The sequence below is a fragment of the Macaca nemestrina genome, chromosome 10, assembly GCF_043159975.1.
Source record: "Macaca nemestrina isolate mMacNem1 chromosome 10, mMacNem.hap1, whole genome shotgun sequence".
NCBI lineage: Eukaryota > Metazoa > Chordata > Mammalia > Primates > Cercopithecidae > Macaca > Macaca nemestrina.
Genome location: NC_092134.1, coordinates 12,961,706 through 12,974,019, shown reverse-complemented (window position 1 = coordinate 12,974,019; position 12,314 = coordinate 12,961,706). Strand labels below are relative to the sequence as shown.

The following is a 12,314-nucleotide window of genomic DNA, read 5'->3' as shown; positions in this document are numbered from 1 at the left end:
TCCTAAACACTTTTTTTTTTTTTTTCTTATTAAAAAAAATTTTTTTTGTAGAAATGGGCGTCTCACTATATTGCCCATGCTGGTCAAACACGGCCTCCAGTATCCTCCCACCTCGCCTCCCGCGGTGCTGGGATTCTTTAATTCTTCCAACAAGGGAAGCCACTGAAGCACACAGGTGAAGTGACTTGCCCAGGGTCATGCAGCTACTGAGTTCACAGCCTGGATTCACACACAGGTCTGACTCCTGAGCACTTAGCCAGGTGGCTGCAACAGTGTTCCCAGAAACACAGGTGTGACACTGGTGTGTGGTTAAACTCTACATCCTAGATTCTCATTGGAGGTTCACATCACATATAGGTAGAAAAGGCTCTGAGAGGGGCTGGGCGTGGTGGCTCACACCTGTAATCCCAGCACTTTGGGAGGCCAAGTTGGGGGGGCGGATCACCTGAGGTCAGGAGTTCAAGACCAGTCTGGCCAACATGGTGAAACCCCATCTCTACTAAAAATACAAAAAATTAGCCAGGCATGGTGGTGCATGCCTGTAATCCCAGCTACTTGGGAGCCTGAGGTGGGAGAATCACTGGAACCCAGAAGGCGGAGGTTGCAGTGAGCCAAGATCGTGCCACTGCACTCCAGTCTGGGCAACAGAGTGAGACTCCGTCTACAAAAAAAAAAAAAGAAAAGAAAAGAAAAGGCTCTGAGAAGTCCTGCAGGGAACAGTGTTTCCCAAACTCATTTGGTCACAGAGCCCTTGTTGAATCCCTAATAACCTCTGTGGGGCCCCCAGAATGCAGTGGTTTTGGAAACCACGGCCCACTTTTGTCGAGTCTGCTAAATACTTGCATCATCTCATTTAATTCTCACATACTCACCTCCCAAATAGGAATGGCCCAGGGCTGCTGCACAGGGCTGGACTGGGGGACATGTCTACCTTGCTCCTGGTTTGTCCCAGCCTCAGTACAAACCCTGGCCCTGGACTGGAGGAAGGAGACCCCTGCCTGCTCCCCCCTTAATAACCCGAAGGGAGGCCTCCGAGCTGGATGCAGAGAGCACAATGAGCAAGACCCCTCTCTCCCCACTGCCTGCTCCTAGCCCCTCCAGATGCGTTCAGGGGCTCCTTACCCGGCACACAAAGCACTCAGGATGCCACAGCGTGTTGAGGGCCGAGATATAGTTCTCCAGGATGGCCCGGGCGCAGCCGCCACACTTTGGTGCGAACATGTCGAAGTAGTCCTTGCGGCAGTAGGCCTTGCCGTCCTTCTCGTGGAACCCTGGGGAGCGGGGGTTTTGGAGGCACAGTTCATTCTGGCTTCCAGAAGTGGAGCCACTCTGACTGCAACCTCAGCAGCATCTCCCACCCCCACCTCCCGGCCCTCCTGAGAGGCGGCGAGTCAGTCTGCTGGTCCAGCCCGTACCTTCAGGACCGAAGAAGGCTCCACACTGGGCACAGAAGAAGTGTTCAGGGTGCCACGTCCGGTCAAGGGCTGTCACCACTTTCTGTGAAAGCCAAGTGTGGGATCAAGACTGAGCTCCACCCCACTAGGCAGATCTCACAACTGAGATGCCCAGCAAGGCCGCCTTCCACCCGTAGCTCATAGCCACAGACAGAGCGAAACACTCCCAACATGGGGCTCTCTCCTAACTGTGCTGTGAACGCCTCTAAGAATTCAGAGTTACTGAGGATGGGACAAGCCACACACACACCCTCTCTAATCCTCACCCCAAGCAGAGGGCACAAGTTCTACTGTGACTCCCATTTTATACGTGAAGACACAGGCTCAGAGAGACCAGGCATTTCCTGAGTTCCCGGAGCGGGGGAGTGAGGCCGCTGTCGTCCCACTCCATTTATGTCCTCAGGCCTCCTGAGTCCTGGGATCTTCTGGGGGTCTCCAGAGAAGGGAAGCGAGATGGGAGGTGAAGGGAGGTGGGGCTGCCTGATGCACATCGGGACAGGCTATGGTTCAGGTGTGGGTGTGAGTCCAGCCGCACTGTTCCCTAGCCCTGTGAGTCTCCCACGGCACCCCCTGAACCCTCAGAGGGCTGCAGTGAAGCTGGAATCAGTGGATAAGGAACTCACATCCAGGATGGGGCCGTTGCAGTAGTAGCAGCGCGGGGAGAAGAGGTTGTGGTAGTCCTTTTCACAGTAGGGCTGTCCATCCCGCTCGAAGAAGTTCCGGGATCCGATCTCCTCCTGGCAGTGGGTGCAGACGAAGTGCTCGGGGTGCCACGTCTTCCCCATGGCGGTCACAACCTGAGGAGGAGATGGAATGTGGTCCAGGGCCGAGGCCAGCCCCAGAGCACCCCCACCCCTGCAGAGGAGCCCACAGGGCCGAGGCCAGCCCCAGAGCACCCCCACCCCTGCAGGAGTCCACTGGACACACCCCTGCCCACTCCCCCTCATCACCTGCCCAGCGATGGGCTTCTTGCAGGCCCCGCAGACTCCTTTGGCGACCGTGGCGACCCCCAGCTTGTTGAGGTCGGACTGCAGGCTCCCCAGCATGCTGTCTAGCTGGCTCCCGGGCTTCGGGGGCCCCCCAGGGGGGGAGCTGCTCCCTGTCTTCCCCTGGGCCATGAACTGTGGAGACACGGAGGGGCTGGTCAGGACTCCTGAGGCTCAGGGTACGGTGTCTGGCAGCAAAGGGATGGGGGTACTTTTCTCCCTCCTGAACAGATGAGCTGATGGAGACAAGAAGTACAACCTCCTCCAGGGGCCAGGAGCCCTAAAGTGGGAGTGACATTAGCAGGACTCATGGTCGGAGGGGCCCACTGGGGTCAGAAAGGCTCCGGGCACCCAGCAGGCACGGCCAAGCCCAGGGAGAGCACGACACGCAGGACTCCCAGCCCAGCCTTGGCACTGACCCCTCCCTCGTCCTGCCCTCCGGGGCTGCTTCGCCCGCTGTCCCGAGGCCAGCCAGCTGCCCAGCACCGCTCCCCATCCGCTCTTTGCTCCAGGCCCTGGATCTTAGATAGGGGAAGAGATGAGGATAAGAAATCTTTTTTAAAAATTAAAGAAGAACGAATACGGGACCTTGTCACTGGACTAAAAGGGAATCTAGGATGAGATCTGAGGGTTTCTCCCCCACCGACAGGACCAAAATTGGGGAAAAAAATCTGGAGAAAAAGAGCCCTGAGAGAGAGGCCCAGGGAGAAAAGAAGGAGGACAGGGAGGGGAGTCAACCAAAGGCAGAGGACATGGCAAGGGGAGGTGGCCAGACTCAGTGAGGAGGCCTCACCGGGCACTGGGCCTGGGGGCTGGAAGGGAGGAGACAGGCTTCTGGTCTCCTTCTGGAGTGGCTTCCTTCCTCGATGTGAGCCCAGGGCAGTACCGAGGACCAGTCGAGGAAGGAGTGGACACAGGCGAACCCACAGGAAAGCAAGAGGGCGGCAGACCTTCCAAGTAGGGGAATACCAGGGTCAAGGTTTAAGGCAGGACTGTGGTTACTGTGCTGGGGCTAGTGGATGGAGGGATGGAGGGTATCTGAGTGTGTATGTGTGTGTGTGCAGAGTGGGGGATGGCTCAGGCATTAGGACAGGGGACAGAAAGGGAGGGGCTCCTTTAAGGCCTGCCTGCATCGGGGGGAAGAGCGGGTCCTCATCCGTCTGGCAGCCCACGGACCTCATGGTGTGGGGTGCAGGAGTGGAAAGGGTGGGGCCCTGCACCCCCTCATCATGGGGCTCTTCCCCTGCACTCTGGACCCCAGAAGAACCACAGGTGTAAGCTGAGGGCCCCAGAGGGGAGGAGGTGGGCAGGCTGGGCAGGGGAGAAGAGCTGCTGGCCGCGGCGTCTGTGCGATGCTGGAGCAAAGGGACAGAAGGAGAAGCCAGGACAGAGATGGTTCTTCTCAGGGGAATGGGAGAGCCAGGAGGGAAGACAACCTGGGGAAAAGAAAGGAGGGACAGCGATGAGGAAGAAATCGCCAGCTCAGCCCACAGGGGTGGGGGCACCTCCCCAGGCTTCCCCTGGGCCTTCCCACTCTGCACCAAGAGTGGGGCCAGTCTTCCAAGGTCACAGGAGGCAAGAAACTCCCACCCTCCCCAGATCTCCCCTCCGGCCAGCACTGGGGCCAGAAGAACCTGGACCCCAGGTACTTGGCTCTGGCCCAGCCCCAGCCCTGGGCATCTTCTCGCCACCTTCTCTACAAGCTGCCCCCCGGCCCGCTTCCCACGTGGCTGCACGGTGATGATGATGCCCTCGGTCAGCCAGTCCTGGGCAGAGGGCCCCGCTGCCTCCGCCGGCTCCTCTGCCTCAGGCTGGATGCCTAGCCGCCCCTGCAGCTCCGCGATGAGCTGCTCCTGGGATGGGGTCCTGCTCAGGGTGGCAGGGTCCAGCCGGCGGCGAGGGGAGGGCTCCCGGGACATGGGGTGTGCGTGGCCCGTCTCCCGGCTCCTCCTGATCACAGATCGGATCTAGGGGGAGGGGAGGGGAGGCTGTCACCGTCCTACTCCGAGCTTGCACACGCTGCTCAGGCCACACTCAGATGCCTCAGGAGAGGCTGCACAAAAGAAAACCACCAAAGAGCCAAGCAGGGGTGGGTGGAGGCACGGGGAGGGAGCAGATTGGACTGGCTCCAGGAGCACAGGCTGCCAGCGAGACCTCTGATCCAGCATTCACCTCCAAGTTGGCCACTGACCTTAGGCAAGACACTTAAGTGCCGTGGGCCTCAGCTTCCCCTTCCTTAAAATGGAACCACAGGATTTTCTTAGCTTACCACACAGGGTTTGCGCAAGAATTATTCCAGAGGATGTAAGTGCATGCCCTTGACAAGGCATACGGCTTTTTCTTTATTTCTTTCTTTTTAATTTATAATAGAAAAAGTCTTTCCTTCCAAGAACTTTTTTTGGGGGGTACGGAGTCTCACTGTGTTGCCCAGGGTGGAGTGCAGTGGCACGATCTGGGCTCACTGCAACCTCCGCCTCCTGGGTTCAAGAGATTCTCCTGCCTTAGCCTCCTGAGTAGCTGGGATTAAAGGCGCGTACCACCACGCCCGGCTAATATTTTCTTTTTTTTTTTTTTCTTTTTTTAGTAGAGACGGGGTTTCACCATGTTGGTTAGGATGGTCTCAAACTCCTAACCTCGTGATCCGCCTGCCTTGGCCTCCCAAAGTGCTGGGATTACAGGCGTGAGCCGCCGTGCTCAGCTGGCCAGGAACTTTTTTAACTAGTTTTTTTTCTTATTTATATTATTATGCTAATATTACACATATTATGCTATTATACTTGTTGGTAGTGTTTTGAGGGGTTTTGATTGTTTCGTTTTGTTTTCCAAAGAGGCATAAAACTTGGGGGATTTGGGTTATTTTATTTTTGGTTTTTTTTTGAGACAGTGTCTTGCTCTGTTGCTCAGGCTGAGTGCAGTGGTGCGATCACAACTCACTGCAGCCCCAAACTCCTGGGCTCAAGTGATCCTCCTGTTTTAGCCTTCCCGGCAGCTGGGACTATAGGCATGAGCCACCACACCCAGCTAATTTTTAATTTTTTTGTAGAGACAGGGTTTCGCCGTGTTGCCTAGGCTTGTCTCAAACTCCTGGGCTCAAGCGATCCTCTTGCCTCAGCCTCCCAAAGTTCTGAGATTACAGGCATAAGCCACTGTGCCAGGGTGGGGCATAAAGTTTTTTGTTTTCTTTTTCTTTTTTTTGTTTTTTGAGACCGAGTTTTGCTCTTGTTGCCCAGGCTGGAGTGCAATGGCGCAATCTTGGCTCACCGCAACCTCCGTCATCCGGGTTTAAGCGATTCTCCTGCCTCAGCCTCCCGAGTAGCTGGGATTACAGGCGTGCGCCACCACGCCCAGCTAATTTTTTTGTATTTTTAGTAGAGACGGGGTTTTTCCATGTTGGTCAGGCTGGTCTCGAACTCCCGACCTCAGGTGATCCACCTGCCTCGGCTTCCCAAAGTGCTGGGATTACAGGCGTGAGCCACCACGCCCGGCCCGGCATAGTTTTAATTAAGTAAAAAGCAAGTAATAAAACTACTGTCAGCCATGGCCTATTGAGGGACCACATGCTGTGTTCTAAATACTTTCCAGGAATTATCTCATTTAGGTCTCTGGACAATCTTAACGGACATGGCCTATTATTCTCCTCACTTTATAGATGAGAAAACTGAGGCTGAGGGAGGGGGTTGCCCAAGGTCACAGAGGTAGCAAGTGTTAGAGATGTGGTTTGGATCTAGGTCTATCTGGTTCCAAAGTCCATGCTTCTAACCATTTCACCACATCAGAAGGTCAAGGCTAGCTCATCCAAAAGGAAAAAGCCTTAACAAAGCAAGAGGTGTGTTGACGCTATGAGAAATGCCGGGTCCACGAGCCCACTGCCAAGTGCTGTCAGGTCCGGCCACAGTGTCTCAAATTTTCTGCCCAAGCAGACACGCGCAGAGCGGGAGGGGCTGCATGCAGTTAGCGAGGAGCAGCCCACACTCAGACCCGCCAAGGGCCATGCCCAGCAGCCATGCGAGCTGGCGCCTGCCTGGCCAGAGGTGGAAATCCTCTCCGTGGTGCTGGGTGTGCTCGTGGCCATGGCACATGGAAGCTCTGGCTGTTCCTTCCCGGCCTGGGTGGCAGCTTCGGTGGTGCCCTCTGGGCTCCCTGGGGTTTCAGGTCCCTGGGTTGGCCTGGCCACACTTCCCCTCTCAGTCATCTTTGCACCTAGCTGCTCCATGGTAACTGAGGCAGGGGAGCTGCTTCCCAGCCTCCCTGGCTCTGGCCTTGGCCTCTCCTGCTGTAGGCCACGTTCCTCCGTGAGAGTCCAGGTATCTGGGAAGACAGCCTGCCGGTCCACTGCCACTATAGCTGGCTCTATTACTTCTTGGAAGCTTCGAGCAGCTCCAGAAGGGGGCATTCTCTCAGGCCTAAATACCTCTGAAGCCCATGGCTGCTCCCTTGTGGCAGCCAAGGCCTCCTCTGGGCACGAAGGGCTGGCTGGTGGCCCCTGGGGCTCCCCAGGCTCTTGGGGACCTATGCTCCCAGCATAGGGTACAGTGTGGCCGCGGGGAACCCCAGAGAGCTCATGTGTGAGGGTCGGCAGGTGCCTCCAATCTCGACCCTGGCTCTCTGTGCCCACTGCCCACAAAGAACCCTCCACAGAGGGAGACCTTGAGTTGAGGATATCAGGCATCACCCCAAGACCAGCCAAATCAAGCCAGCTAGGGGCCACAGGAGGTAGAAGGTCTCGTCCACTCTGCTCAGTACAAGGGAACTCCGGAGTGTGGCCCTGGCCTCGAGGGGAGGGTTTAGTGGTGGGTGGCAGGAATACAGATGGTATGGGAGGAGGAGAAGGAGGAAGGGAGCAGTATGAGGATGGAGCAGAGCCGGGCAGCAGCCCCGGGGCACTCAGAGCCACAGTGGAGGAGCTGGTCTGGAGGAGGAGAGAGAAAGGCAGAGGGGAGAAGAGAGAGAGATGAGGGGAGTGAGGATGGCTGCGTCCTGCAGGCGGTGGGCTCGGCATTAGGGCTAACCAAGGTGGCTGCAAAGCTGACGCACAGGACTGACCCTTGAAGGAGACCCAGATCCCAAAAAGGCTTCCCTGGGTTTCACATGCTTAGCCCTTATCAAACCCAAGCAAGAGAAAGCAGCCACCGAGTCATGTCTGTGGAGCCACCCCGGGAGGGTATGAGAAAGAAAAGACCATGGTGAGGTGGACAAATGGGGAGCCAGGTGGCTAGGGAAGACAGCCCCAGGCACAATTGGAGGGAGAGCCAGCCCCGGGGGGCTGCTAAGCCCGCCTCGGACACTGGCCCACCTCACCCATGTCCCTCCGGACAATCCCAGCTTTCCTCCACCCCGAGTCCTCTACGTCTTCCAAGTCCTTGCTCCAGGGATCTGACTAAAACCACTGCTGCTTCTGGCATCAGGACACAGGCTGTCTAAGAAAACGGCAGTCTTACAAGCACTGGGACACAGCTCCCGCAGGCCAGGCCCTGAATCCAACTTACTTGCTTCTGACTATGGCGGCTCAGAACCACTGGCCTGGAGCTAAAACTACAGCACGCAAGGGTCACAGGGCCAGGCTCAACCCTCCACCCCAGCCACACTCCCATCTCCCACCATGAAACCTCAACTGGAGGGAGGCTAGGAGGCACCATCAAGACCAAGGGTGCAGGGACCGCTCACTCCCCTCTCATATTCCCTAGGTCATGCCCCAAAGGTCTCCAGCTGACCCACGTGGAAGTGTGAAGTCAGCAACTGCTGGTGAGTTCTGTCAATATCAATCCCCATGGAAACACTGTATCCTCTCAATTAAACATCCCAGGCCTGGCAGGACTGGGGAGACCCAGCAAGGGAGGGGAAGGGCAGGTACCTCGTGCAAGGCTGGCCCCACGGTTTCCCACAGACATGCTCGTGGGAACTCAGAGGCCCTGGAGGGCGAGAGGGAAGGATGGGAGAAGGGTAGCGAGGGAGGCTTGTGGATTCAGGAGCAGAGGCAGAAAGAAAGAGGATGTGTTGAGGACAGCTAGCGTGGGAGATGGGGCTCCAGGGCAAATGACCTCCCAGGCACAGGCTCCCAAGTCCCACATGGCCCAGCACAGAATGCCCTCTCCTACCAAGAGCAGCCATCAACACAAGGTTCTTTGTCCCAGCGTCCCAGCCTCCTGATCCCCTTGACCTGAGTGGCTGGGAGCACCCGGGGAGGAAGGAATGTCCCAGCTGAGCACTTCTCCAGCTTGTCTGCCTTCACTGGCTACTGCAATCCTCAGGCAGGCTCACCCGGCCCTCCCTCCCCTATCTCTTGGCATCACAGCAAGGCCAGGGCATGACAGGGTCCCTGGCTCAGGGGCAAGGCACCCAAACACTGAGGTACCAAGGTCTAGCTACCCACACTGAGGTAAGGGAGGAGAAGGATGAGGGAGGGGCAGCAGGGCAGGGAAGATGGAGGGTTCACAGGGCACCTTGAAATCCGACAGCGAAGCCATCAGCTCGTCCAGCTCCCTGGTGGCAGAGGAGGCTGAGATGCGCGTCTGCTGCTGGGTGGAGGTGACGCGCTGCGGGCTGCTCATCTCGCCCTGGTTCACAGTGATGGCAGGGCTGCAGGGTGGGCATGGCATCAGTGGGGAGCCCAAAGTCAGCCCCACACTTCCCAGGGATCAAATTGATCCCTCAGCTCGGACACTGGGGTCTCACCATCCCCAAGCCCAGGGAGGCCCACCAGCTCCCAGTCTCTCCTGGGGACCCATCATTGGGTCAGAAGAAAGGGCAGCTCAATGGCACCAGGAAGTGCCAGAAGACTCCTCTAGCCCCTAGCCCAAGTGAAAGGTGGCCTGTGAAACAAGCCCAAGCGCCCTATGTTTCCTCCACAACACCGGACGTGGAGGTGAGGCTACTGCAGTAACACAACGGCGCTGGTACGAACTCGCGTGTTGGGCACTCACCATGTGTGCCACGCACTGCACACCAGAAACCATTCTAAGCGCTTTACATGGATTACTGGTTCTCACCCTTACTGAGGTAGGTGGTCTTATTCCAGTGATCCCATAAGCCCTTGTCCCATTTTACAGATGGGAAAACTAAGGCTTGAGAGCTGACAGTAATTGTCAGAGCCAAGAAGTGAAACCCTACTGTGTGGCCCCAAAGCCTATGCTAAGAGCTGCTAAGCTCCAGGCACCCTCGGCGTGCACAATATCTGTCCTTTCTGACTGGTAGTGACTGACTGAAGGCAGGGATGGTGTCCATGAGACTCTCCACGATCCCCCCAGTGCCTGGCAAACGGCAGACACTGGAGGGAATGGGTGATACCAGGGCTAAGGGGACAGACGCTGGACCCAGGGCAGGCTGAGCCAGCCCTTCCCCACCTGGGGAGAGCCCAGTGGGTACTCACACGGGGCTGGGCACGGAGCTCTCCAGTTCATCCAAGAGACTCTCCACGCTGGGCCGCACGTCCTCCAGGCCCCGGCCCCCATTCCGCTTAGGCTTCTCTTTCGTCAGGGGCCCAGCTTTGCCTCCCAGGGGGCTGTTAGTCTCTGGGACACCATAGTGGGGGCTCAGGGCCCCAGGAAGCGGGGGGCTTGAGTTGGCCTCATCTTGCAGAGAGGAGAGAAAAAGGCTGCTCAGCCCTTGAGCCCTCCTGGGATGTAGAGGTCAGCAGGTGGGCCCTGGGCCCTGGGCCCTGGTAGACCCTGCCCCAGGGACCCGGTCCTACCTGCAGGGAAGCCTGGTGGGTTATGCTGCACAGCATTCAGTTCCAGCAGCAGGCGGTCGAGTTCAGAAAGGTTGCTGCCCAGGGACGTGCTCATTACGGTGGGTGAAGGCTCAGCTGATTTCTGCTTGTTGGGGAAGCTTTGAGAGGCAAAGGAAAGAAGACAGTGAGAGATGCTCTCTGGCTTTGTACTGGCTTGGCAGTTCCCAAATTCCCAAGGAGAACAAGGCAGAGGAGATGTGAAGTCTTCCCCCACAAGAGGACAGAGGGTAGGGAAGGGACTAGTAAGAAGAGGGGAGGAAGGAAGTCTTGCTTCAGTTCCTCAGCTACACAGAGATGCTGTGACAGCCCAGAATGTCCACAGCATGGAGATGGCACTGATGAGGCAGATGGGCCCATCGAGAGGCCTTCTGCAGCTTAAACCAGAAGAACCCCACACGGCCCAGTCGCCACGCCTGCTCCGGGGCCTCCGCTGCCTCCCACCCTGGCCAGGTTCCTGAGATTTCTAAGCAGGAGGAAAGGTGCCCTGGGCAGACTGGGGCAGTACCTGTACACGTGCTCCTCCTCACCCACTCGGGAGCACGGAGAGCCCACGCTGTCCTGAGGGTTGGAGGCACTGGAAGTTTTGGCACTGGAGCCGCACACAGGTGATGAGGACTGAGGCTGTGAGAAGGAGAACACTCAGAGGCTACCCCAAGGGGAGAAAAAGGAACAGGGGCCAGGAGCAGCTCGAGTCACCCCCAGGAGGCCCCTGCCCACAGCCAGCCTCACCAGGGAATTTCCACAGTCAGGCCAGGAGACCTGTGATTAACCACTTGGTCACTGCCCCACTCACATGGTGAGTAGAAAGAGCAGTGTCTGGTTGAGAAAGGTCGACTGCCCCAATTCCATTCCATCCCCTGGTTCCCTAAGCCCCTGCCAGGTAAGTTCCCTCTGTCCCCCAGCCTCCTCCACCTTCCCAGTCCCTGTCCCCGCCTCACCTGCTGGTGGATGAATCGGGAGCCACTGGGCTGCCACTGGTCTAAAGGGTCAAGGATTGTGCCATTGAGGGCCTCGCTGGACGGGGGCGGGGGGACGGGGGGTGGCACGGCGATCTCCTGGTATGTGTGGTTTCCAGTTGGGTATGAGTAGGGGGTCTCCTCCGACAAGAACACAGGCCGTTTGGAGATGTGGGAGGTGGTGGACTCCAAGTCCGCCAGCAGGGCGTCTGCAAAGAGAAGGCACGGGGAGCAGGTGAGAACCGGGATCCTGGGGACTCTCCCATTGCAGGGCCCTCCCTGCCTGCACCTCAAGAGTTAATGCCTTCTAGCACCTGCCCCACCCATGGGAGAAATGACCAGCCTCGGGACAGGAAGCGGACCAGCCTAACCAAGAGCCGGCTCCCAAAGCTGACTTCTCCTGGCCACCCAGGACTGAAGGTACTCTATAGGCGGGCTCTGGGGCTGCCCCGTGGGACCTCCTACCTCTGGCAGTCAGGCACCTGGTGCTGCGTTCCCTCCTGACAGGGCCGCGCAGCCGCGAGTGAGAAGTGCCTGCCTGGAACTCTGAATCTGCAGGGCAACGCGGAGAGAATGGGTGGGAGGGGCCCCACGTCACAGGGAGGGGCCCTGGCAGTGCCAGGCCCTCACTTGATTTCTAAGAGCTTAGGCTTTCTCAGCCCCCGACTGGAAGGGACACACAGAATAGTCCCTGCCCTCCTGACCAGGTGGAAGCAGAAGCCCAGGCTCCAGGTTCCTCCTGAGGCTCCAGGCTTATGGGGTAAGGTGTGCGGGGAGGTGGGGGCTGGAGTGAGGCTGGTGCAGCGGTCCCCACCCGCTCAGTGAGCAGGGGGCAAGACTGCTCCGTTGGCTGTTTCTGCAGAAGTCTGGCAAGCAGCCCGACCCCAGAGGCTCCAGGCCCCCACTGTTCTGCTTTTAACAGCAGCAAAGGAGCCAAATCAGCCCTCCAGTGTAAGCTTCCATTACCCTGGCACCTGGCAGCCAACAGGGGGCACTAGGTCTCCCCAGTCTCCAGAAAAGAAGGATATAGATAGAGGGGCAGGGGTAGGACCTGCTGACCCCCACACCTCCTCCATCCCCTCCTGGGACCCTCAACAGCACCACAGCTCAGACAGCCTGGCCCTGGATGCCACACCCTCATTCCTGCCCCGTTCACAACTTGCTCACTCTCAGCTCCCTGGTAACCTGCTGG

At 57.9% G+C, this 12,314-nt stretch overlaps 1 protein-coding gene across 8 annotated transcripts in view; it reads right to left on the bottom strand.

The window, feature by feature from the left end:
- The window catches only part of LOC105494778 (paxillin), a 57,753-nt gene that overhangs the window by 2,251 nt on the left and 43,188 nt on the right, over positions 1–12,314 (bottom strand). The window contains exons 2-15 of one of the 8 annotated variants that reach the window (XM_011763586.3): positions 11,588–11,674; positions 11,105–11,331; positions 10,672–10,787; positions 10,128–10,264; positions 9,807–10,008; positions 8,881–9,016; positions 6,462–7,349; positions 4,132–4,407; positions 3,568–3,876; positions 2,860–2,961; positions 2,405–2,575; positions 2,078–2,251; positions 1,416–1,497; positions 1,123–1,271 (exon numbers count right to left, since the gene is read on the bottom strand). In XM_011763586.3, coding sequence (XP_011761888.2) covers positions 1,123–1,271; positions 1,416–1,497; positions 2,078–2,251; positions 2,405–2,575; positions 2,860–2,961; positions 3,568–3,876; positions 4,132–4,407; positions 6,462–7,349; positions 8,881–9,016; positions 9,807–10,008; positions 10,128–10,264; positions 10,672–10,787; positions 11,105–11,331; positions 11,588–11,674 — 3,056 coding nt within the window. The remainder of the gene's footprint in view (positions 1–1,122; positions 1,272–1,415; positions 1,498–2,077; positions 2,252–2,404; positions 2,576–2,859; positions 2,962–3,567; positions 3,877–4,131; positions 4,408–6,461; positions 7,350–8,880; positions 9,017–9,806; positions 10,009–10,127; positions 10,265–10,671; positions 10,788–11,104; positions 11,332–11,587; positions 11,675–12,314) is intronic. The other 7 variants (XM_011763597.2, XM_011763620.3, XM_071070974.1 and 4 more) reach the window with 7 other exon arrangements.